The sequence below is a fragment of the Muntiacus reevesi genome, chromosome 1 (genome assembly GCF_963930625.1).
Source record: "Muntiacus reevesi chromosome 1, mMunRee1.1, whole genome shotgun sequence".
Lineage (NCBI taxonomy): Eukaryota > Metazoa > Chordata > Mammalia > Artiodactyla > Cervidae > Muntiacus > Muntiacus reevesi.
This window is the reverse complement of record NC_089249.1, coordinates 222,009,743-222,034,192: the sequence shown is the minus strand read 5'-3', so window position 1 is coordinate 222,034,192 and position 24,450 is coordinate 222,009,743. Positions and strand designations below refer to the sequence as shown.

General features: G+C 57.8%; 2 protein-coding genes across 7 annotated transcripts; one reads left to right on the top strand and one right to left on the bottom strand.

Annotated features, from left to right (window-relative positions):
* Window positions 1-3,105: 3,105 nt before the first annotated feature.
* ADAMTSL5 (ADAMTS like 5) lies at window positions 3,106-10,432 on the top strand. 5 transcript variants are annotated; one of them, XM_065918503.1, is made up of 13 exons: window positions 3,112-3,552; window positions 4,374-4,695; window positions 5,086-5,158; window positions 5,266-5,357; window positions 5,592-5,652; window positions 5,797-5,905; window positions 7,239-7,366; window positions 7,704-7,815; window positions 8,144-8,230; window positions 8,357-8,520; window positions 8,732-8,921; window positions 8,995-9,066; window positions 9,413-10,432. In XM_065918503.1, the coding sequence occupies exons 2-13, from the start codon at window positions 4,640-4,642 to the stop codon at window positions 9,712-9,714; spliced, it is 1,446 nt and encodes a 481-aa protein (XP_065774575.1). In that variant the 5' UTR covers window positions 3,112-3,552; window positions 4,374-4,639; the 3' UTR covers window positions 9,715-10,432. The 5 variants fall into 5 exon arrangements, with proteins under 5 accessions (XP_065774574.1, XP_065774577.1, XP_065774576.1 ...); XM_065918502.1 differs by having other exon boundaries at window positions 3,106-3,552; window positions 8,144-8,520; XM_065918505.1 differs by lacking the exon at window positions 5,086-5,158 and having other exon boundaries at window positions 3,108-3,552; window positions 8,144-8,520.
* Window positions 10,433-18,601: 8,169 nt separating this feature from the next.
* REEP6 (receptor accessory protein 6) lies at window positions 18,602-23,799 on the bottom strand. Of its 2 annotated transcripts, XM_065935264.1 has the most exons (6): window positions 23,584-23,799; window positions 22,846-22,884; window positions 20,342-20,435; window positions 20,125-20,263; window positions 19,296-19,464; window positions 18,602-18,778 (listed from the first exon to the last, which is right to left on the bottom strand). In XM_065935264.1, the coding sequence occupies exons 1-6, from the start codon at window positions 23,696-23,698 to the stop codon at window positions 18,741-18,743; spliced, it is 594 nt and encodes a 197-aa protein (XP_065791336.1). In that variant the 5' UTR covers window positions 23,699-23,799; the 3' UTR covers window positions 18,602-18,740. The 2 variants fall into 2 exon arrangements, with proteins under 2 accessions (XP_065791336.1, XP_065791342.1); XM_065935270.1 differs by lacking the exon at window positions 22,846-22,884.
* Window positions 23,800-24,450: the final 651 nt, after the last annotated feature.

Here is a 24,450-nt window from a genome sequence, read left to right as displayed (position 1 = left end):
GGCTTACTGTATACGCTCCCTGGAGGATCCAGTAAGCACTGTGTGATGTCCTTGCAGGACACAGGGGCTGCTGTATGCTCTTTCTACAGGACTCAGTGCCTGCTGTATACATTCACTGCAGAGTACCACACCTGCCATAGACACTGTACTCAGTGCCTGCTGTGTGCACTCCTTACAGTGTGCTGTGACTTTTTTATACATTTTTTTGCAGGCTACATGGACTGTTGCATACACTCCTGAGGATGTTCAGTTCAGTTCAGTTCATTCACTCAGTCGTGTCCGACTCTTTGCGACCCCATGAATCGCAGCACGCCAGGCCTCCCTGTCCATCACAAACTCCCGGAGTTTACTCAAACTCATGCCCATCGAGTCGGTGATGCCATTCAGCCATCTCATCCTCTGTCGTCCCCTTCTCCTCCTGCCCCCAATCCCTCCCAGCATCAGGGTCTTTTCCAATGAGTTAACTCTTCGCATGAGGTGGCCAAAGTATTGGAGTTTCAGCTTCAGCATCAGTTCTTCCAATGAACACCCAGGACTGATCTCCTTCAGGATGGACTGGTTGGATCTCCTTGCAGTTCAAGGGACTCTCAAGAGTCTTCTCCAACACCACAGTTCAAAAGCATCAATTTTTCGGCGCTCAGCTTTCTTCACAGTCTAGTTCTCACATCCATACATGACCACTGGAAAAACCATATCGGGACATTCAGTATCTACTAAATGCATTCCTTGCAGGTTGCAGTATCTATTGTATACGCTCCCTGCAGGACAAAGGGCCTGCTGGATGCGTGTCTCTAGGATGCAGTGACTGCTGTGTATATCCCTCCAAGGCCTAAAGCCTGCTGTATATGCTCCCTGCAGGACACAGTGCCTGCTGTACGCACTCTGCTGAGCACAATGCTTGGAATATGCAGTCCTCGAAGCCTCCTGTATACCTTCCTGCAGGCACACTGTCTCCAGCTCCTGGGGCTTGGGGCCTGAGGCACATGGGAGGGGGATGAGCTTGTCCACTTGGTGGCGCTCCTGGTCAAGCCTGATTTCTTTCTGACACCGCCCAGGCCCTAGGTCCCAGCTTCGCACACAGTAGGTGCTCTGCGGAGGGTACCTGCCCTCACCATTACCCGCCTCCTCCTGCCACCCTCTCGAGCCCTGACCCACCAGGCTCAGCCTTGTCAAGGTCACTGCCTCCATCGATGCTGATCCACCAGCCACTAGTCCAGCTCCATCCTTACCTCATCCACACAGGTTACTCCCGCCTCCCAGGTGCCCACTCTTTGGAGACCTGAGGGAACCCCAATCTTTGTTCTGTCCACATGCACACCCCATGACCTCATCCACTACTCTCACCACCACTGTGTGCAGTGGATGCCCACATGTCCCTCTCTGGCCAGATGTGGCCCCTGGACTCCCAGCCTCTCCGTGCCTCAGGCCTAGACCCATCCCCAGCTGACCTCTGAACTTGCCCCCCACTCCCACCCCTCAGGGAAGAGGGAGCCTCCCCTCCCTGGCTGCTCAGACCAGGCTCCTGCCAGCCTCCTCCCATCCAATCCCCCTGGGATCTGTCACACAGCCTGCAGACGCCACTCCCAGACTGCTGGGAACCACCCAGTGCTGTTCCCTCCCCCACCCCGGCCCTTGGCCCCACCATGCCTGCCACTTCCTCCCCACTGCTTTCTGGAGCCCCCTCCTGCCCCCAGAATGCCAGAGGCAGGTGTTCCCAAACCAGAGCGCCCCCCCCACCTCCCATGGCTGCCACCCCCCACCCCTCTCTGACCACATCTCCACCCCAACCCTGGCTATTTGCTCCAGCCACACCAACTTCCCTGTGGAACCTTATTCTCTATTCCAGCCTCAGGACCTTTGCATGTGCTGTTCCAGGTTCCCTTCCACCACCTCCCTGTGGCAATCACCTTCTGGGGAAGGGCCTTCCTGACCCCCACCCCATCTGCAGTAGGCTTGGGCTATTTTTTCAGAGCCTCTAGGTCAGAAGTTGGCCTTACACCATTCTATGGGATGCCTACCTCACTAGCCTAATTGATGGGGTTGTTTCCAGGTGCAGCAGCATACGTGTGTGCTCAGTCTTCAGTCGAGTCCGACTCTTTTTGACCCCATGGACTGTAGCCCTCCAGACTCTTCTGTCAATGGGATTCTCCAGGCAGGAATACTAGAGTGGGTTTGCCATGACCTCCTCCAGGGAATCTTTCCAACCCAGGGATTCAACCAGAGTCTCCTGTATTGCAGGCAGATTCTTTACCGCTGAACCACCCAGGAAGCCCACAGTGGCACACAGTAAGTGCTCAATAAGTTTTGGACAAATAAATGGCATTGGATAGCCCTGCTTTGAGCTGCTCCAGGCTGGAGAAAAGAGCGGCATCTGCAGTGCGCCCTCCCTGTGGTCTGGGCTGGGAGACCCCACAGCGGGCTCCCGGGAGAAGGCAGCACTCAAGCTGAGCCCGGGCCGAGCCCACGAAGAAGGGCCGTCCTCCCATCGCCCACTTGGTGACCCAGTCTTCTCAAGCCGCTCGCCAGGGGGCATCCCGGGGCGACGGGGAGGAGCCAGGGGGAGGGGGCTAGTGGAGGGCGCCTGCGGCGTCCCTGCCAGGGAGGGAGATGAAGGGTACGCAGATGCTAAACCAGGAAAAGGTTGGGATGGTGGGGAGCCCTGAGGTAACCCTGTCCTTGCCGGTCCGCAGAAAGTATCGCTGTAGAGACAGGTCCCCGCGGGCCCCATTGCCTGGCTGGGGAACCTGAGGTCGAGGAGGGCGGGTCCGCAGCCACATGAGAGGGGGACCTCCTCGACCAGGGCTAGCATCGAAGCCACGGCTCGCCTCCCCGGGCCGTGCAAGGAGGGCGGGAGGCAGGGTGGGGCGCGTCCTCTGGTGACAGCAGCGCCCGGGAATGCGCCAGGCTGGGAAGGGGCTCTCCGCCCCCCACGCCCGGCCCCTGGGGCCGAGCTTCTCCCCAGTCCTCTGGGGCCCTACGCTGGGGGTGGTCGGGACCAGGGGCGGGAACCCCGCAACCACAACCCTGAGTGACCTTGAGGGAGGGGTAGGGAAAGGGATTTGGGGAGGGGTAGTGGCCGCGAAAAGGAACCTTCGGGGCGACGCGATCTGGGCGTCGGTGGAGAGAGGGCAGCGCCCTCCAGGAGCCGCAGCAGGGCTCCCTCGGTGTGCGCACATTCCCGGGCCCTGAGCGCGGCGCCCGGAATAGCAGCCCCGAGGTGGGGGTCAGTCCCCGCGTGGCTCCCCCGCCCTGGGCTTCCCAAGGTCACCGGGACGCGGACGGTCGGACAACAGGCCGCAGCCCCGGGAGGAGGGGGGGCACCGCTCGTGCAGGGCAGTCCCCTGCCGCAGATCGGTGCCCGGGCTCGCAACGGCCGCGCGGGGGCGCACGGCGCCGCAGCCCCTCCGGACCCCGGCGGGGGCGCGCCCTGGGAGGCCGGGTGGGAGGGGCCGCGCCGGGCTCCCCCCGCCCCTCCTCGCGGGCCCCGCCGCTTCCGCTCGCCCAGGGGCCGCCCGGGGAGCCAGGACGAGCCGCCTGGGCTCTGCGTAGCCGGTAAGTCCCTCTTTCTATCCCCCCACTATCGCGGCCAGCGTCTTCTCCCCCACCCAAAGCTGGGGTTGAGGGATGAGGCAGCCATCCATAGGGTGGGAGTAAGCCACTTCCTCCTGGGGAAACTGAGGCCCGGAGGCGTGGACGCCCTGAGATTGTACCCACCGTGCGACTCCTCGGGTAGGGAACCCTGGAGAGTGGGAACGGTGGTCCTTCTGGCCCCTCATGTTCCATCACCTAGACTCTCCCACCGCAACAAGCCAGTGCTAAGTGGGAAGCAGTTGTCAGAAGGGCCAGCCCCCTCCCCCTCCCTCTGCTCCCCAGCCCGAACTTTTTCCTGCTGCCTAAGCCAGCCAGGGCTGGGGTTTAGAGATGCAGCGAGTCACAGGGCTCTGATCAGACGGGGTCCCACCCCGGGGTTGCCCCCCCGCCCAGTTCCTCAGTGTTTCTGAGACAGGAGAACTGGATAACCAGGGAAACGGGCTCAGGGTGGTCTAATGGGCTGGCCTGCCCCACCCAGCGCCAGGACCTCCAGGCTGCAGGCCTCCAACGTCCCGTGTGTCCTCTGGGCACTGCTGGCTGCCGGGTGCCATGGCCCTGGCCCGAGAAAGGACTCACTAGGTAGCTGCTTCCCTCCCCTTCCTCATCCAGTGCTGTGGTCATGTGGAGGGTGGGGATGGCAAATGACTCCATCCTTCCCTGACAAATAAGGAAACTGAGGCCCAAGGAGGCAAAGTCTCTCTGCCACCCCCTCCCCTACCCCCACACAGCTGCCTCCCTCTTCCCTCCATCATCTTTACTGGCGGCCCCTTTTCCTCTTGCAGGCGGCTCAGGGGCTCCATCCCACACCCTCCGCACATGAGGCCATGAGGCACCCACTGAACCAGGGCCAGGTCACCCCTCCCTGCCCTTTACCCCATCCAGGAGCTCCCTGCTGTCTCACATTTGGGAGCTGAGGGGGCCCTGGAGGCTGGGGGCCTGCCTGTGAGGGGGTGCCTCTGCCGGGCACCAGCCCTAGCTCCCACCAGCCACACCCTCTGCAAGGTCTCATAGAATACAGGACAGAACCGAGCTGGTCCCCATTACACAGATGGGAAAACTGAGGCCAGAGAAAGAGGAGCACCTGGCCCCTGGCCATACCAGAAGGTAAGTGCAAAGATGGTGGGGAGAGTGGGGAAGGACCTAGGACCCTAGAGGGACCTGTGCACATCCCTGAAATGAATGATTCTTTCCATGATGAGACACTAAATAGGCACCTACTGTGTGCATCATGACAATAAATCAATAATAATAATTTTTATGTTTTCCTTCTCCATACCAGGCTCTGTGCCTCCCATTTTTCTCACCTAATCTGACGGAGCCCTCAAAACTTTTCTATTAGGTGGGCTCTATTATGACTTCATTTTTCAGAGATGAGAAGGGAAGCTCAGAGAGGTTGAGTTACTGTCTGAAATCAGACAGCCAGTCGGGGTAGAGCTGGGGTTCAACCTCTGGCCTGCCGGCACCCCCACTTCCATGCACCCTCTGCCCCCCCAGACCCCGCTCCCTCTGGAACCTCTTGCTTCTGCTGTGGACCTTCCTGAATTGTGGTTTGGGGGGCAACGCTCAGGTAAAAGGGGACATAGGCCCTGGGGCAGCAGGGATGGGGACGCGGCTGTGGCATGGGATTAGCCAGCCTCCTGTCCAGGCTGACTGTGACTCTTTCTCCCCAAGTAGGGTCCAGGTGAGTGGACGCCATGGGGTTCCTGGAGTCGCTGTTCCAGCTCTTGTGGACGAGGGCTCTCAGTGCGCAGCCGGAGATGTATCCAGTGAGGAGGCTGCCCAGTGGAATGGGAGGGGGGTCCTTGCCCCTCCTCTCCTGCCAGCCCAGCCCAGCCCCTGGCCGCACCCTTGGCCTGCCCACACATGCTGTGACTTTTAATCCCACTGATCCAGCTGGAATGTGGGTGGGGTTGGCGAGGGGAGACTGATGGGCAGGCTGGTTTTGGGGAAGGGGGTTCCCGAAGGTGCTGACAACAGTCTGGCCCCCTTGCTCCTCATAGGTTTCCAAGGGAAGAACTGTGCTGGGGGGACACCCATGAGTATCGCCTCTGCCAGCAGCCTGTATGTACTACCCACTCCATCTCTTAAACTCGGTTCTCCCCGAAGCCCTCCTGCTTCCCTGCTCAAGCCCCCAAATATGTTTACCACCATACCAGGTGCTCTAGGGGCTGTCCCAGCCTCTGCTGCACTCATCTCTGTCCCCAGGACTGTCCCCCAGGGGCCATGCCATTTCGAGACCTCCAATGTGCCCTCTACAATGGCCACCCCGTCCTAGGCACCCAGAAGACCTACCAATGGGTGCCCTTCTATGGTGGTGAGTAGCCCAGCCTCCTGTTAGTCCAGAGGGAACAACTCAAAACTGGCCAGAAAAAGTTAGCTTCTAAAAAGGAAGAGGAACTTGGAGGGTTGCAAGAAGGGGGCATTAGCACTGGGGCTTTGCAGGATATGTAGGAGTTGGTGAAGTGAAGCCGAGAAAGCATGTGGGAGTTGTGAAGCAGGGGCAGAAGGAGGAAGGGTCTATTCTGCACAGGGTTGAACACCAAGCTGAGGATTTACTGGGAGCTGTATCCAGAGGCCAAGAGTTCTCAAACTTATACCAGTAGCAGGAAATGTTGTTGAGCTGAAAATAGCGAGTTATATAACTGTGTGCCCAGGGCAGCGCGCCTCCAGATTTAAGGGAAACAGGCAGCTTCAGACGCCACGGTGGGGGTAGACACAGATAAGAAAATCCTGAAATCGAGAAAGTTCCAACCGTCAACCTCATGGGTTTTTTTTTTTCCCTTCACCCTAAGAATTGGAGGAAACTTGCCATGATCTCACCCCCACAGAGGCCCGCCAGGCCAGCTTAGGCTCCATTCCAGGCAGGGTCTGCCAGCCAGCCTCAGGAAGTTGGGAGATGGAGGGAGTTTGAGTGGGGGTGGGGTGAGGGAGCAGGGATCCGGGCTGTGAGCCTGTGGGTGTGATCAGGCTATCCATTGTGCCCCGCTGCCAGGCAGAGGGGGAAACAGAGTCCCAGGGAGGGACAGCAACATACTCAGGATATGCAGGGCTCAGCACTGAGTAAATGCTTTTTATTGAGCACCTGCTGGGTGCAGGGACCAAGTGCTGAATGAGTTCTGGCCACCACTCTACCCAGAGCCTAGAACATTGTCTGGGAAATGTGCTTGATGAATGTTTGTGGAATGAATATATTAAAGAATGAGTGAAGAATAGGTAATGACGTTGATATTGTGTGTGCATGCTCAGTCGTGTCCGACTCTTTGCAGCCCCATGGACTGTAGCCCGCCAGCCAGGCTCTTCTGTCTATGGAATTTTCCAGGCAAGAATACTGGAGTGGGTTGCCATTTCCTTCTCCAGATGACGTTAACAATGGATCCCTAGTACTAGGACTTAACATGAATGAATGAATGAACGAACGAATGAATACATTCTGGCCCAGTATACGAGTCTGGGACAATCCCAGGGAGCAGGAAGCAGAATGCCTAAGGTCCAGTCCGTGCTCTGCCTCAGCCTCCATTTGTGGCTTTGGCTGAGTCTCTGAGCCTCATATGCCCAAGGGTATGGCTGCCTGGGGAAGACTGGCAAGGAGGGAGCTGGAATTCAAATATAAATCCCCCCACACGCCCGCCGACTTCTCTCATCTCCAGCACCCAACCAGTGCGACCTCAACTGCCTAGCCGTGGGGCACGACTTCTATCACAGCTTCGGTCGCGTGCTGGACGGTACCCCCTGCAGTCCGGGCGCCCAGGGACTCTGCGTGGCTGGCCGCTGCCTCGTGAGGATTCCAGGCCCCGCCCCACCCCGCCTATTTCCACCAAGGCCCCGCCCCCTAAATTCCACCCCGCCTCTTCCCTCCATACCACGCCCCCAAACCCTATTTATTTAGTTCCTGGTCCTGCCCTCTTCCCTAGGCCCCGCCCCGTATCAAGTCCACGCCCTCCCCTGCCCCATCTATCACTAGACTCCATCCCCAGCCTCCTCCCACGAGGACCTGCCCCCAAGGCTCCATCCTTTTAGTTCTTGATTCAGCCTTCTTCCAGGGTCCCGCCCCTTCGATGGCCTAGGCGAGCGGGGACCGTCTGACATAGCGCGTGTCCACCCCACCCCTTTAGAGTGCCGGCTGTGACGGTTTGCTGGGCTCCGACGCCCGCGAAGACCGCTGCGGCCGCTGCGGCGGCGCCAACGACTCGTGCCTCTTCGTACAGCGCGTGTTCCGCGACGCCGGTGACCGCCTGCCCCGTCCCCGAGTTCTCCCAGAGCCCTTTTTTGTCCTTAATGTGCCGCGCTGATTGGCCAGTCTCCGGCCCCCCCATCATTCTGATTGGTCTTTGCCAGATTATTCCGCCCTTCCCTGAACAGACGTGGGTTTAACTCTTTTGCTGCCGCACTTAAACGGCGGTAATAATCCTAACTCCAACCCATCGGTCAGTACTGGTTTTCGGAGGACCAGAGCCTTGGCTAATCTCCTTACCGCAGCATCTCACTTAACCCTCAAACCATCCTTCAAATACACCCTAACTGCTCCCCAACACCTTCCTTCCCTCTCGCCCAGGTGCCTTCGCTGGGTACTGGAACGTGACCCTGATCCCCGAGGGCGCCAGACACATCCGCGCCGCCCACCGGAGCCGGAACCACCTGGGTATCGCAGAGTCCGAGGGAGGAGGCGCCGCGCTGGCCGCCCGAATCCCGCGGGGAGGGAGATGGCAGGGTCGGGGAGGTGGGCAAGGTCATTTCCAGGGAGCCCGGGCTGACCCTTCTCTTGCAGCGCTGATGGGGGGCGACGGGCGCTACGTGCTCAACGGGAACTGGGCGGTCAGCCCGGCCGGGACCTACGAGGCAGCGGGCACCCGCGTGATCTACACCCGCGCCACAGGGCCGGAGGAGACGCTGCGCGCCGCCGGGCCCACCTCCGAAGACCTGCTCCTGCAGGTGGGGGTGGGCCTGAGAGGGCGGCTGGGCGTTGGGGGTGGGGTCAAAGAATCTGGTGGGGAGCTGGGGTCAGAGGGGGGAGGCTGGGGACTACCGGTCAGAGGGAGGAGGCTGGGTAGAGTGTGCGTGGGGGGAGTGGCCGGCCATCAGGTCCTAGTGCAGTTCCCTAGTGTGTAACACTCTCCCCGCCCCGCCCCCGCCCCCACCCCAGGTCCTCCTGCAGGAGCCCAACCCAGGCATTGAATTCGAGTTCTGGCTCCCTCGGGAGCGCTATGGCCCCTTCCAGGCGCAGGCTCAGGTCTTGGGCTGGTCCCCGAGGCAGCCTCAGCCTCGGGAGGTAGACCCTCAGCCCCTTGAGTCCCCCACTGTCATCCCTCCACGGACCCCGATCCCCACTCCAGGTGAGCTGGGGACAGCCTGGGTGGGGGGCCAGCAGGGGCAAGGCCCGCACCCCTGACCGCACTGCCCCTGCAGAGCCCTGTCCACCCTGCCCAGACACCCGCGGTCGTGCCCACCGGTTGCTCCACTATTGCGGCAGTGACTTCGGTGAGAGGTCCCTGACCCCATCCCTCACCTGGCCCCCAATTGACCTGAACTTGACCCCTGTCCTGCTGACCTCTAACCCTGGTCCAACCTTACCCTTCACTCCTTGACCTGACTACAACTTGACCCGTTTTGACCCTAATTTGACTCCCTGATCTGATCCTTTGCCCTAATCTGACTCCTGACCCCTCACTGTTCCCTAAGCTGACCTTGACCCCAGGCCACAGCTGACCACAGTCCCCAAGAGCCTCCACTGCCCCACCTGACCCCCAGTTCTGTCATTTTGCAATGGGTACATGGTTGGGACCCAGGCCCTGTCCAGCAGGGCTCAGCATGGTCCCACCCACAGTGTTCCAGGCCCGCGTACTGGGCCGCGTCCGCCAAGCCCAGGAGACCCGCTATGAGGTGCGCGTGCAGCTCATCTACAAGAACCGCTCTCCACTGCGGGCCCTGGAGTACGTGTGGGCGCCAAGCCGCTGCCCTTGCCCCCCGCTGGGCCTCCATCGGGACTACCTGCTGGCTACCTGGCGCCTCATTAGCCCTGATGGCACCCAGGACCGGCTGCTTCTCCCCCATGCTGGCTACGCCCGGCTCTGGAGCCCCGCCGAGGACAGTCGCGTGCGCCTGGCTGCACGGCACTGCCCTCTCTGAGCCTCCAGACCAGACCTTGGCCACACATGGGTAACTAGTCTAAGTCAGCATATGTCTCCTCTTTCCATAGCTTCTAGGGAGCTAGGAACTGTTTGTCTTCCACCTGCAGCTCTATGACTCCCATCATCACACTCAGATACCCCTACCTTCAGAGCCACTGTCACCAGCAGGTCCACACTGTTGAGGACTCAATGAACAGGCTTTTAATTCTGGTTTCGTCTCTCACCTTGGCTGCCAGGAAACGCATAGCTGTCCTACACCCAGAGACTTTGTGTCTGCTTTTATTCCCGTTGCTTCATACTCATGTGCTCAGAGACATTCTCACACACAAGCCTGGTCCCAGGAAGACATGCCTAAAGAGACGTGGTAACGGTTTTCCCTCTTGTCCTGCCTACCAGGAAGTTCATCACTGTTTAACCCCCGACACTCTCTCCTTTCAGGCTGCTACTTACACACGCACTCTCATATTTTCAGAGACACTGTCACAAACAGACATGACCCCCAGAAAACATGCCTATCCAGGCACTGTAACATACCATTTTCCCCTTTTGCCCTTGCTACCAGAAAGTTCACAGATAATCTTAACAGCTTCAGCAATTTGAGGGTGGGGTGGGCTTTCCTCCAGGCAACCCTCCTGTTCACCCCTTTTTTTATTCCTATTTAAGTTTTACAAGACCTGTTTTTTTAAAAAATAAAAAAACAAGCCCAGTTACACACACTTGGCCTCAGGTGCTTTGGAATGCGCTGGTAGTCAGGTCCACATTCATGCTCCCTGCCCCCCCCACCAACCCCGATGTGCACATGTGATCATGTGCACTTTACCCCTCCTCCTCCTGCTCCAACCCCCAACTCCCTCCAGCATGACTGAGGGAGGTCCTGAGAGGACGGCGATGACAGGAAATAGATGATAAGGGAAGGTGGGGGGGTTTCTTAGGTCCCAATCCTGTCCCCATGCCCCTTGGGGCCACACATACCTCTCAGGCCAATTCGGGGGAGGGGGGACCCCTCCAGCAGAGTAGGCAGGTCAGTGCCGCACCTTCAGCCTGTGCCCTGTCCTCGTGTGTTCTGGATGTGGTCTCCTCATAGACTCTAGAGTCAGGAGGGTAGGCCTAGGTCATGTGGACTGGAAGTGTCTGCGGGGCACCAGCAAACCTCTCCTTCTGCCTCCCCACCCTGAGTGGGGTGGCTCATGCCATCATCTGAGACAATCTGCTCATCTGTATCATCTGTGGTTGTTTTCCTCTGGGGCGCAGGATGGTGGGAGTGTGCAAGGGGTGCAGGACATGCAGGTCTCAGTGGACTCAACCCTTGACCTTGTGGTTGACCTCCGGTCAAGCCCTGCAGCTCTCTGGGCCTCAGTTTCCCCACCTGTGCGTATCCTTTCAGCCCCACTCAGCCCTGACCATGGGAACCACACCCTTCGGGACTCCTGCCCTACCCCTTCGGTTCACTCGTGCGTTCCTCCAAAGACTATTTATTGAGCGCCTACTGTACGCCTGGGACCAGCAGCTCCTGGGGGCAGCCCAGACCTGTTCATTCTGCAAAAAGTGATGAAGCCGGAGGATCTCGGGACCGCCCACCCCCCAACCCCGCGAGGCCGAGCAGGTCGCAGCTCTGGAGGGAGGCGTGGTGCCCGCGCGCCCCCTGGTGACAGGATGGGGAAGAAGGGATTCAGCGCTCCGGGTGTTACCTGCAGTCCCCAAGGGCCCCCGAAAGGCCCAGATGGGCCCCTCTGCCTCCTTGCAGTGCGGGGATGGATCGGGGAAGTTGAGTCTCTGGCTTCCTCCTCCCTGGAGCTCTGCGGGTTAGCGCTGCCATCTACTCCCCGGCTAGCTGGACCGGTTGACCAGGGCGAGGCGCCTGCCCCGGGATGGTTTGGGGGTGGGGGGAGAGAGACGCCAGTGCAGGGTTCACTAGCAGACAGCATGGCCTGTGACCCCACCAGCCGCGACTTCCCGAAGCCACTCTTTCAGGCGGCAACATTGTTTCCGGAAATGTTTACCATGTAACCAGGGATCGATGGAGCCATTTAAAGAGAGAACATATTGCAATTTTAAAGATACTCGAATCAGCAACGTTGGTCGAAACTAGCATTAGCGCTTGCCCAGCAAAAGTTCCACACCGCTTTGACTCTTTCCTTTTAAACATGAATAAAAAGGCCAGGTGGTTACATGCAACAAAGGAAATGAGTGACTCAAGATCTGTTTCTTTGCGTCTTTACCATCGTCGGGTTTATTATTGCCTGTGTCCACTTGGGTTAGTGACTGGATCGCTGCCCGGAGGGACCGCAGGTGCTTACAGACGGAAACTCCCTCTCCAGGGAGGCATGCACAACTGAGTCCACTCAAGCCTCCTGTGCTGGGAATGCTTCAAATGGACTTCCCGCAGGAGGCAATGTTTATTAAAGGATAAAGGGTGAAAACTGGAGCAGGAAATGATAACCCACTCCAGTATTCTTGCCTGAGAAATCCGAGGGACAGAGGAGTTGGGCAGGCTACAGTGTATGGAGTCACGAAAAGTCAGACATGATTTAATGACTAAACAATAACAACTCCTTGGTCTTTGGTTCTGTGTCACTTAAAGCTAAGTTCTTGGGACTTCAACTTCCTAGTAATATTTTGAGGCTAATATTGGAGCTATCTGGAATTCATCTAGCAGATTTGAGACAAATAAGGAGCTATTATGGGGCTTCCCAGGTGGTGCTAATGGTAAAGAATCTGCCTGCAAGTGCAGGAGACATAAGAGATGCATGTTCTATCCCTGGGTTGGGAAGATCCCCTGGGAAAGGAAATGGCACCACACCCCAGTATTCTTGCCTGAAAAATTCCATGGGCAGAGGAGCCTGGTGGGCTACAGTCCAGGGGGCCACAAAGAGTTGGACACGACTGAGCACACAAAGAATGAAAACAGGCAAGTTTGGAACTTGCGTTCCTGTTAATAAAACTGTAGTAATCACAACAGCTAATTCATCCTCCCCCCCCAAAAAAAGATTGTATTCAGCAATCTTGCAGCATGCCAGCTGTGGGGAAGGGGGTATGATGCTTTTCTTACTGTTTTGAATTCTCTGCAGAGATCACCCCTCTTGTTGGCTGCACTTCTCTCTCACTGACCCTGTACCATCTGGCTGGCCCACAGGAGGACACACATCCAGCTGAAGGGCTGCCCCCAACCCCCGAACTGTCTCACACCCACATTAGTTGAGGGCATGGGGGTTAGGATGGTGTGACCACCTGAGAAAACAGTTTGGCTGTTTCTGCTACAGTTGAAGTAATGCTCGTGTACAAGGTTGAATTATCATGTTCGTGTCCTATCCTCTAGAATCTGTGAATAGGACCTTTGGGGAAAGGGTCTTTGCGATGTAATTGAGGGTCTCAAAGGAGTACCTGGGTGAACCCTAAATCCAATGACCAATCGCCTTGAGGAGGCACAGAAAGAGACGATACCTGTGGGAAGACAGTGGCAGAGATCCAAGGGAGGTGGCCACAAGACCAGGGATGTCTGAGGACTCCCAAAAGCTGGAAGGGGGAGGAAGGACCCTCCGCTGGGGCATCCAGAGGGAGCACAGGCCGGTGACACCTTGATCTTGGACTTCCAGCCTCCAGATGGTGAAAGGGAGAATTCTGGTTGTCCCAAGCTGCCTCACTGGTGGTAACTGATGGCAGCAGCCCCTGAGACTCAGAAGCTCCACCCCACACCCTGCAGTCTCTGACAGATAAGAGAGTCGATAGCGCCACTCACCAAAGGCTGCTTCTAGAATGTTCCGAGCAGCTGCCGTCACAATAGCCCTGACTGGAAACAACTTTAATGCCTGTCATCAGGGGACTAGATCATTCTCTGGCCTTTCCACAAAATGACATGCTCACCAATGACAAAGAATGACACCCAGGTCACTCCCGTGGCAGCAGGGCAAGTCTGACTCAGACAGGAGGGGATAGAATATATCATGGACATGATGCAAGTGACCATCAATGACAGTGGGGACCGTGGCAGGGTGGGGGCTCCCTGGGTGGGAAGTGACTGGGTGGGGCCTGTCCTATTGTGTTATTTGCTCCCAGCAAAAGTTGCTGGTTACACTTTTCCATACATTTAAATTAAAAACAAGTCTGAAGAGCTAAATAAATGTCAGTGCTTCCACCTGGGAGACAGGTGTGTATCTGCTCGCCTGTACTCCCAGATGAGCTGATGGGGTGGTGGCAGAGGCAAGGCCCAGAGACAAACTTCAAGGGGCACAGGGGGCAGGGCAAGGCCAGATGCAGAGCGAGCCAAGGCCCCGTCTCCTGCCCCAGACCCAGGCCACACCGCCAACTCAAATACCTGGGCCAGTGATAAGCAGATAATAAGATCTGCATCCCTAGAACCAACGTGGACTTCTCAGTAGGGTGGGGGTTCATTAATAATTAGCCTTCATCCCTTCCTCCCAACAAATCCAACACCCTCTAGTAAAAGCCAAAGTCCTCACCACACCTTCCAGGGACCTGCATGGCCCAACCCCCAGACCCACCTCCTGTCTTGCCCTGGCTCTCGCAGTTCCAGGCACATGGGTCTCTCTGCTCTCCCTCTAACCCGCCAAGCATGGTCCTGCCTCAGGGCATTTGCACATCCCCCATGCCTGACCCACTCCTGCCCACATGTTCACAAAACTTGTGCCCTCACTTTCTTCATGTCTCTACTCAAAAGTCACTTCCAGGGACTTCTCTGATAGTCCAGTGGCTAAGACTCTGCGCTTCCACTGTAGAGGGCACAGGTTCAATCCCTGGTCGGGGAACTAAGCTCCCACATGACACATTGCATACCCCCCACACACAAACACATAAAATCACTGCCACAGAGAGGCATTTTTCCAATGCTTCCAGCTCCTGCCCCCAGCCCTGTAGTTCCTTGCTGCATATTCTCCCATGATACTCTTTTTGACCTGTTATGCATTTATCCTGTCAACTGAGACCTCCCCAAATTCTCAGGAGCAGGGGTTTTAGTTTCTCTGGGTCGTTACTCTACCTTTGGCTCCTGGAGCAAGGCCAGGCATACAGTAGGTGTTCAACATTTGCTGAGAGGTTGATTGAATGAACTGGACCCACTGCTCACTGGTAGCTCTCACGCCGTGCCTCCTCCTCCTGCCTTGCTGGAATTCTCAAGGATGAGGACTCAGGGCTGCCCGGTTAGGGGCTGTGCAGAACTGCCTCCTTTTTGTGAAAACTGTGGTGGAGAAGCTCCCACCAGCTGGAGGCAGCCTGGGCCGATAAGAGGGAAGAGGGATAATGTGTCCTGGGATTGCAGGGAACTTCTTTGGCGGTGTATTGGTTAGAGAAAAACAGAACACCCTCCCTCTCCCAGTCATTCAAAATTCAGGTCCTTGGAAGCACAGCCTGAGTCAGAAGGTGGGGAGCGGGGGAAACTGAGCGATGTGGTGGTCTCAGGGGAGCCCCTGAAGCAGTTACCCCACCTTGAATCAACCCCACCAGGAGCCCAGGGGCCCATGTTTTGTGCCCCTACAGCTGTCGGTCACTGACTCCAACCCACTCCCAAGAAGGGGGCCGTAACCTCGAGGACATCTCCAGGGAGATACTTGCTGTCATCCAAAGACAAATCTACTGCCAAGGGGGAAGGTTTCATCCCTGGCCGGGGAACTGAGATCCCACAAGCCTTGTAGCATGGCCAAACAAATATCTCCAGACGTGGCCCAGTGGCCCTGGGGCAGGAACATCCCGTTGGGAACCACTGAGCTGCCTGTGGAGTCACCGCCCTACTGGGGTCCCTGGTTTCTCCTCCTAACACTCCTCTTGCACCAGAAGTGTGACTGACTGTGAGGATGCGCCATGACAGGCAGCCTAGATTAGGAGTAGGCCTGGTTTTCCAGGGTAACATGATTATCAGGCCACCTGGAGCCAGCCAATCAACATGGCCTAGCAAGAAAAAGGGAACCTATCAGTGGAAAGCTTAAAAGCCCACAAACGCCCAAGTTTGAAAAAAGCCCGCGAAGGTTTGGGCCAATAAGATTACTTTGCAAACAGGTAACCAATCCCCATAAGCCAGCCACCAACTGCTTATGCGCACCCTATAAATTTGGGTAACCGTTTGAGCCCAGGGCTTTCTGACCCTGCACCACTGTGTCGGTTGCGACAGTAAGCCCTGACTTGAGTCAGCAATAAACTTCCCTTTTCTTGCGAGTTGCATTGTCTTGGAAGCCTTCTCTCTTCCCGCTCGGGGATTCGGACATCGGGCATAACACTGACCAGAATCAGGGGTGTGCAGAGCTCTGGTGGGGGGCAGACTGTGAGGGACACCATGGTCCTTCCATCTGTGGCTGCAGCTGCCTTGTGGGAGATCACCAGGGAAGCCCCCTGCAATCCCAGGACACATCATCCCTCTCCCTCCTTATAGGCCCAGTCTGTCCCCAGTTGGTGGTGGCTTGTCCATCACAGACAGTTTTCATGAGAAGGAGGCAATAACTGCTCCAGGGGCTCCCCTGAGACCACTGCCTCACTCAGCTCCCCTCACCCCCTACCTTCCGACTCAGGCTGTGCTTCCAGGGATGTGAACTTTAACAAGCGGGAGAAGGAGGGTGTCCTGGCTTTCTCTCTGGTTGGATTGGATTTGCTACTTTTTGCTCAGATGTGTTTGCACCTATATCCACACGACAGGCACATCACCTTCCTTACCTGACCTGTCTCTGCCTGTTTTTATGATCAGGGTGGCGCTGGCCTCACAGAGGAAACCAAAGGCAGGTTGTAGGGGGTCCTGTCCCTGCTTACCCAGCTCCCGCCCCCCAATTTCCTAGGAGGCCAGGCAGACGTCCACAGCCAGCCTCCCGGCCTCTCTGCTGAAGGTTGCCTGGTGGCATCTGGTCCCATCACTTCATGGCAAATAGAAGAGGAAAAAGTGGAATCACTGACAAATTTTATTTTCTTGAGCTCCAAAATCACTGTGGACAGTGGCTGCAGCCATGATATTAAAAGATGCTTGCTCCTTGGAAGGAAAGCCGTGATAAACCTAGACAGTATATTAAAAAGTAGACATCACTCTGCCGGCAAAGGTCTATACAGTCAAAGCTATGGTTTTCCCAGTAGTCATGTATGGATGTGAGAGTTGGACTATAAAGAAGGTTGAGCACCAAAAAATGGATGCTTTCACAATTGTGGTGCTGGAGAAGACTCTTGAGAGCCCCTTGGACTGCAAGGAGATCCAACTAGTCATTTCTAAAGGAAATCAACCCTGAATATTCATTGGAAGAACTGATGCTGAAGCTCCAATATTTTGGCCACTTGATGCAAAGAGCTGACCCTTTGGAAAAGACCCTGATGCTGGGAAAGATTGAAGGCAGGAGGAGAAGGGGGCGTCAGAGCAAGAGATGATTAGACAGCATCACTGACTCAATGGACATGAGTTTGAGCAAACTCCAGGAGATGGTGAAGGACAGGGAAGCCTGGTATGCTGCAGTCCATGGGGTCACAAAGAGCTGGATACAACTTAGTCACTGAACAGGGCTTCCCTGGTGGCTCAGATGGTAAAGAATCCGCCTGCAGTGTGGGAGACCTGGGTTCAATCCCTGGATTGGGAAGATCCCCTGGAGAAGGGAACAGCTACCCACTTCAGTATACTGGCCTAGAGAATTCCATTGACAGAGAAGCTTGGCAGGCGACAGTCCATGGGGGTCACAAAGAGGTGGACATGACTGAGCCATTTTCACTTCACTAGCCACTGAACAACTGCAAGCCTGGCCCTGTCCCAGAGGTGCCTGCAGGGGGCGCTGGCTGGAGTGAATGGACACTACTTCCCCAGTGACCAGCAGGGTGATGGATCCTGCCCAGCTCTCTTGGCTCCTGGGCAGGAAAAATCTCAGGTATGCTTTCGACAGGGGACAGAGCGCCAGGTGCCAGCAGGTGTGCTAGGTTTAGCCACCCCCGCCTTCTCGGCCTCTTTCTCTTCCCACTTCGATCTCTTTCTATTAGGCTCCTCCTGGGTTCCCTCCCAAATAAAGAGCTTGAACTCAGATTCTTGTGAGGTGGGACTGTTGCTTTTAGCTGGCTCCTCTGGAAGAGTTTTCAAAGAAGCGGACTTCCTTGGCTTCCACTGCAGGGAGCACGGGTTCAGTTCCTGGTCAGGGAACAAAGATCCCCCATGCTGCCTGGTGTGGCCAAACAAGGAGGAGATTGTGGTGAACAGGCCTGAGAGCTCCTGAAGGAGGGGAGAGAGAGAAAGCTCAGAGTCCATCTCAGCCACTTGGTGAGACCTCCATTCTGAGCCTTGGTCTTCTCATCAGTAAAGTGGGGCTGGCCCAGCACCCGCCCCCAGGAAGCCCCTCCCCAGAGCCAGAGGACAGACAGGGGAGACGAGGCTGGTCCAGAGAGCTTTACTGAGCCCTTCCTAGCAGGCCAGGTGCTTCATCCGCCAGCAGTGCTGCAGGCAGCGGAGCCTGTGTCTGTAGTCAGGCCAGCTGTAGGTGACCTCAGTGGTGGACTCTGAGCTGTAGTCTGGGGAGGACTCAGGCTGGCCGGAAGCGGGGAGCTCTGGCACCGAGGTGCTGCTGGTGGCCTTTGTCGTGGGCCGTTTCTGGTGCCGTCTGCTGAACTTGGGGGCGGAGGCATCTGGCCCGTTGGGGGTCTCGTTGGGGGGCTGTGTGGGGGTGGTGGTGCCACTGGGAGACTGCCCAAGGGCGGGGCCCTGGCTGGAGGTGGTGCTGGGCCGAGGTGTGGAGCCTGAGGGCCCCTGGGAAGGGCCTGAGGAAGTGGTGGAGGGCCGGGCGCGCTGCTGCCCGGGGGCCTGGGTCTGGCTGGAAGAGTTGGCTTGAGATCGGAGCCCACCCCGGTGCTTGCCAGGCGGCTGTGTGCCAGTGGCCGTGGTGGCAGCTGCGGCCTGAGCCTGGGCCTGGCTCAGGCTGGTAGAACCCCTGAGGGCGGGCTTGGTGGGGAACGAGGGGCTGGTGGGGGGCTCTGCTGGTGAGTCGGCGGAGGAATCCGCAGACGACCTGTGGTGTGGCACATTCTCTGTCTCACGGTCCGGTGCGTCCGCGTTCGGGCTGGCTGGGGGTTTTACTCGGCCTTCTGAAGCCGGGTCACGCTTACTTTCCCTGTTGTGGAGAGAGCACGCCAGGGGTAAGTGAGGCGGATCTGCCTGTGCCGAGGGCCCGAGGGCCATGCTTGGCCAGTAACACCTGGGCACAGGCCACTGAGGACAGGCATGGGGCCCACTTGAGGGACCGGCAGCCAGCCCTGGCTGGGATAGAAGCAGGTGCAGGCATTCACACACACGCATGTGTGCTCACACACATCTAGGAGCCCCCTTCCAGGGGTGGGTGCTTACGTACAGTCGACTCCGAGGGCAGTGAGGGGCCCGCTGCTGTGGCTGCCGGGGTGATGAGAGCCCGGCTGCGGGCCAAAGCCTGCAGGACTGGTTCCCGAGAGCGTGGGAGAGAGAGGTGGACAGTGAGACGGGGAGGAGGAGTACCCGTCAGAGGCAGCAGGGATGCCAGACAGAGGCCAGACAGAATCAGGAGGACAGGAGGCAAGAGTGAAGGTAAGTGGGGCTGGGGAAGCCGGGAGACAGAGACCAGGCGTACGGACACCACTCGCCCTGCACGCACGCACCGTCCTTCGTCATTCCGGCTGCCACGTCCAGGGCCCGCCCGCTGATGTCGCTCACGATGCTGTCCACGGCCTCGTGATGCTTTAGAAACAGAGGACGTATGATGCGATGGTACAGCATATGAGCCCCGTTCCAGGGGCCGGGAGCCATGCAGAACAACAGGAAGGCGCACTACAGGCAGAGGTCGGGAGTCACACTGGGCCTCCTCCATCAGACACCCCTAGGAATAGGCCTGGCCTCCCCCATCAGACACCCTTAGGGATGGGCCTGGCCTCCCCCATCAGACACCCCTAGGAATAGGCCTGGCCTCCCCCATCAGACACCCTTAGGGATGGGCCTGGCCTCCCCCATCAGACACCCTTAGGGATGGGCCTGGCCTCCCCCATCAGACACCCCTAGGAATAGGCCTGGCCTCCCCCATCAGACACCCTTAGGGATGGGCCTGGCCTCCCCCATCAGACACCCCTAGGAATAGGCCTGGCCTCCCCCATCAGACACCCTTAGGGATGGGCCTGGCCTCCCCCATCAGACACCCCTAGGAATAGGCCTGGCCTCCCCCATCAGACACCCTTAGGGATGGGCCTGGCCTCCCCCATCAGACACCCCTAGGAATAGGCCTGGCCTCCCCCATCAGACACCCTTAGGGATGGGCCTGGCCTCCCCCATCAGACACCCCTAGGAATAGGCCTGGCCTCCCCCATCAGACACCCTTAGGGATGGGCCTGGCCTCCCCCATCAGACACCCTTAGGGATGGGCCTGGCCTCCCCCATCAGACACCCCTTTGGGTACCCGCCCCCAGGATGGAGTGGTGTTTCCCGGGTGGTGCCAACCTTGCCCGCGTAGTAGAAAGGGAACCAGGACAGGAGTAGATCGCTGAAGAATTCGGCTAGCCCGAACAGGCCGTACACCACCCAGTATGTGAGCCACACAGTGTCGTCCTCTTTGTTTGGGCTCTCGATAGCTTTGATCCTGGGAGAGGCATGGCAGGGTCAGAGGCTGCCCAGAGAGTGCCCCGGCACCCCCGGCCCTGCCCCAGCAGGCACTCACGAAGCATATGCGGGGTATGCAAAGCCGATGAGACTGCACAGCAGAGGAGCCCCGTACCCGAACAGAAGATACAGGCTTAGCAGAGTGGCGGCTCCTGCAGACAGAAGGTGGTAGGCGTGGGGTTCGCCTGCTGAGCCCGGACCCCAGAGTCCCCTGGGCCTGGCCCACGCATCCTGCACCATCAAGCCTCCCAGAAGCCTCGGCAGCCCCTGTAGCACCTGGGCACCCCCATCATGGCTCTGAACCCTGACTCGTGTCTGTAGTGCCCTAATATGTCCATCTCCCCCACAGGACTGCCAGATCACCCAGGGCAGGTGGGCACCTCAGGATTGGTCTGTACCAAGTACCTGCCCAGTGTTTATTGAATGAATATGGGATCTCTACAATTATAACCATCTCACTCCAGGTCCTACAGGAGTCACTGAGCTGAAGGGGCTAGAATTTGAATAGAAGTCATGGGAGAAGACAGATTCTTTACCCTCTGAATCACCAAGGAATTCTATGGATAGAGGAGCCTGGTGGGTTACAGTCCATGGGGTTGCAAAGAGTTAGACAGGACTAAGAGACTAACACTCTACTTTCAGTGGGAGAAGAGGCTTCCCAGGTGGTGCCGGTGATAAAGAACCCACCTGACAATGCATATGTGAGAGACATGGGTTTGATCCCTGGGTCAATAGGAACCCACTCCACTATTCTTGCCTGGGAAATCCCATGGACAGAGCAGCATGGTGGGCTACAGTCCATGGGGTCACAAAGACCAAGACACGACTAAGCAACTAAACAAAAACAACAATGGGAGAAGAACCTGAAATTGAGGCCATTCTGTAGTTAATACTTGATTCCTGGAGAGCGGAGAAAGGCAACAGAGTTTGTAACTTTGATCTTAGTCAAGGGTCTCTTTCCCTTGTTACTGCTGACTCTTGGGGGATCTTGGGCACTGTGGGGCAGGGAGCAGCATCCTTGCCTTCTCCCCTGCTTGATGGCAGGAGCACCCAGAGTCATGACTACCAGATGTCCCAGATATTGTCCAGTGTCCCTGGGGGGCAACAGAACCCCTCTGTGAGAGCCTTTGTCTTCGTGGCAGGATGCAAAGGGTCATATTGAGAGTCCCTCAGACAGAGAACTCTCACCCACTATGAGACCCCTAGTGAGCGTCTCTTTGCTTGGAACCTCAGTTTCCTCATCTGTCAGTGGGGCAGTAGTGGCCCAGTCTCTGAGGGTTGGTGTGGGGGTAACTAAATAAGACAAAAGAGGGGACCCCTCCCTACACAGTGACCCCCTATGGTAGCCCAAACACACTCAGCAATGAGGGTTCAGAGGACATTGTGGTGGTGGGGGGGGGGGGAGTCACGAGTGTTAGCCACTCTGAAATCAGAATGGTTGCTGTTACATTTATTAAGCTCTTGTATGCAGGGCTCTATCCTCCCCCTGTTCTATCTCATTCAACAGCCAGGTGAAACAGAAGCGGGTGGGGGGTGGGAGGAGGGGGGCAGGGTACGGCGGGGGTCAGGCTCACACTAGGTCACTTGGGGAGCCTCTGACTTCTGGGAGCACTTACAATCCCTCCCCCCACCTCCAGGCTGTTATCTGCAGAGAGAAACAGAGGCCACCAGTGGACCAGAGGGCAGAGTTCCCTTCCCTCCCCCCCCACCTGTGTTAGCCTTTATCCCTGGGGTCTGGCATCAGAAGAATGGGGGAATATATGGCTGGCTCTAGGCAGCCTGCTCACTGTTTCCTCTGGGTTTCCTCCTCTGGTAGCTGGGAGGGGGGGAGGGTTTAGAGGATCTCAGGCAAGTGGGGCCTGAGGGTTTCTACATCTGGGAGCAGGGGTGGGGGAGTGGCACCCCTTCCCTGGAGATTGCTACTTGGGGAGCAGTAGCTTTCGCAGGGCCTCCCTTCCCTCAATCCGGATTTCTGCAGCCTCAGCAATGGGAGGATGACCTGGGGCATTGGCGGGGGTGGTCCCCGAGATCAGCAGCAGATGGGGTGGGGTGGGGTGGGGTGCTCTAGACAGGGCAGATTGCAGGGGCAGCCTCCCATGCTGCCCCTGCTGCTCTGGGCCGTTTTTCTGCCCTGTGACCCCTCAGTCTCCTCAGCAGGCCTCTCTCAATTGGCCCCTCCCCAGTGCTCTATGACCTAAATTCCCCACCCACTGGTGACAGGGATGTGGAAAGTCAGGCAGGGGATAAAGGGCTTGCTCCCAGGGGAGGTCCCTGGCTGACCCGGGTTGGGCATCAGCAACCTGGAGGGACAGATTTGGATCCTTCCTTGGGCTGCCTGGCATGACAATCCCCCAGCTGGTGGGAAATGGGAGGAAAGCAGACTCTCGGGATCTGTACACAGGTGCTTAAAAAAACATGGCATGTCTTCACCCAGAGCCGCCCCCCCAGTGTCCAAACTAACTGTCCTGAGACTCATTCTAGGCGGGCTTCTCGGAAGAGGTGGCAGAAGGGGGTTGGGTCTGAAGCACCAAAAAAGAGGGGAGGCACTTAAAGGGCACTTACTGGACAGTTTCAGAGAATGGCAGGAGCCACCCAAGGTCACTGAGGAGGAAAGGCAGAGGAGGGACAGGAATGGAAGTGACAATTAGGGGTGACTGGACTCCACATCCACGGGCGCCAGCCAACGTTTCTGCAAGCCAACCGCAGCAGTCAAACAATCCAGCTCAGGGGGGCAGAGTGAGAGGGCAGACCAAGGGGTTGAGCTTGGGGTGGGGTGATTCTAGCAGGAAAACCTCGGGAGGGGGGCTGGGAGTGACCCTTCCCTTCCTGGTCTGGAGCATCCCCTGGGAAAACGGGAAGCTCTCTACACTTGCTTCCAGGCTGGAGTTCATCTGGGAAGAGGGTGGTGAGACTGGCAAGGCATTGCTGTCTACCTGCCCTCTCCTCCCCCAGGACCAGAAGAACAACCGGAAAAACCGGACTTCTGCCTGGAGGGCACCCAGAGCCAGGAGGGAGAATGGGGCAAAGGACGGCTGCAGGGCCTAGAGGGGGTTGGTCCTCGACTGAGGTCTCACGGCGGGGGCGAGAAGAGACTGCGGCCAGAACCAAGGTCCTGGTCCACGACCCCTTCCCAGGATCTCGGTCTTCTCGCTGGGCTGTGGGAGCGCCCCGCCGCCTGAGTTGGAACCCGCAGCCGGGGAAGCCGAAAGGGAGAGGTCCGAGGCCCCGAGAGCCCAGGGCCTCACTATGCCTGTCGGCGAAATGGGGCGGTAGCCCCAAGCGCTGCCCACGACGGCTCACCCGTGGCCAAGTACCGCTTGTCGACACCTGTCTTGGCTTCGAGCGCCCCTAGCGCTTCGGTGACCAAGTTCCTCTGTTCCAGAAAGCGCTCGAAGCGCTGGCGCAGGCCGTCCATGGCACTTGGGCGCCCGGGACTGGCAGCTTGAACTTGACCGTCTCCCCGCGCACCGGCTAGATTGCTTGCGCGCAGCCTTCCTTCGGCGCGAGCCGCACCGCTCAACTCCCGGGCGGGTCTCCGCCCCCGGGGTGGTTTCCGCCTCCTGCCCTCCGCTCTGGCCAATGGGAGGGCAGGGCGGACAAAGGAGGTGGGGCCTGCCCCGTCTCCTCCGCCGCATTGCCCTCTGGAGGGCCGCGGCTGCCGCGGCCGCGACTTTGAAGGAAAAGGGCGGGGCGCGGTGACTGAGGGCACCGATTGGCTGAGCGGGAGGGGGACGTAGCTGATTGGAGGGGCGGGGTCATGGCTGGGGGATTATTGGCTGAGCGGTTGTGGGTGGAGCTGGGGGCGGAGAGAAAAGTGCTGGGAAGGTGGAGCTGGTGGGCGGGGCTGGAGAAAGTTCAGAGCTGATTCGAGAAACAAGATGTTTATTAGGGAAAACAGAGGAAGTGGGGCTGAACATAAAGGAGGAGGGAGGGAATCGGAAAAGCGGTGCTTCAGTTCAGTTCAGTCGCTCAGTCGTGTCCGACTTTGCGACCCCATGGACTTCAGCACACCAGGCCTCCCTGTCCATCACCAAATCCCGGAGCTTACTCAAACTCATGTCCATCGAGTCGGTGATGCCATCCAACCATCTCATCCTCTGTCATCCCTTTCTCCTGCCTTCAATCTTTTCCAGCATCAGGGTCTTTTCCAGCGAGTCAGTTCTTTGC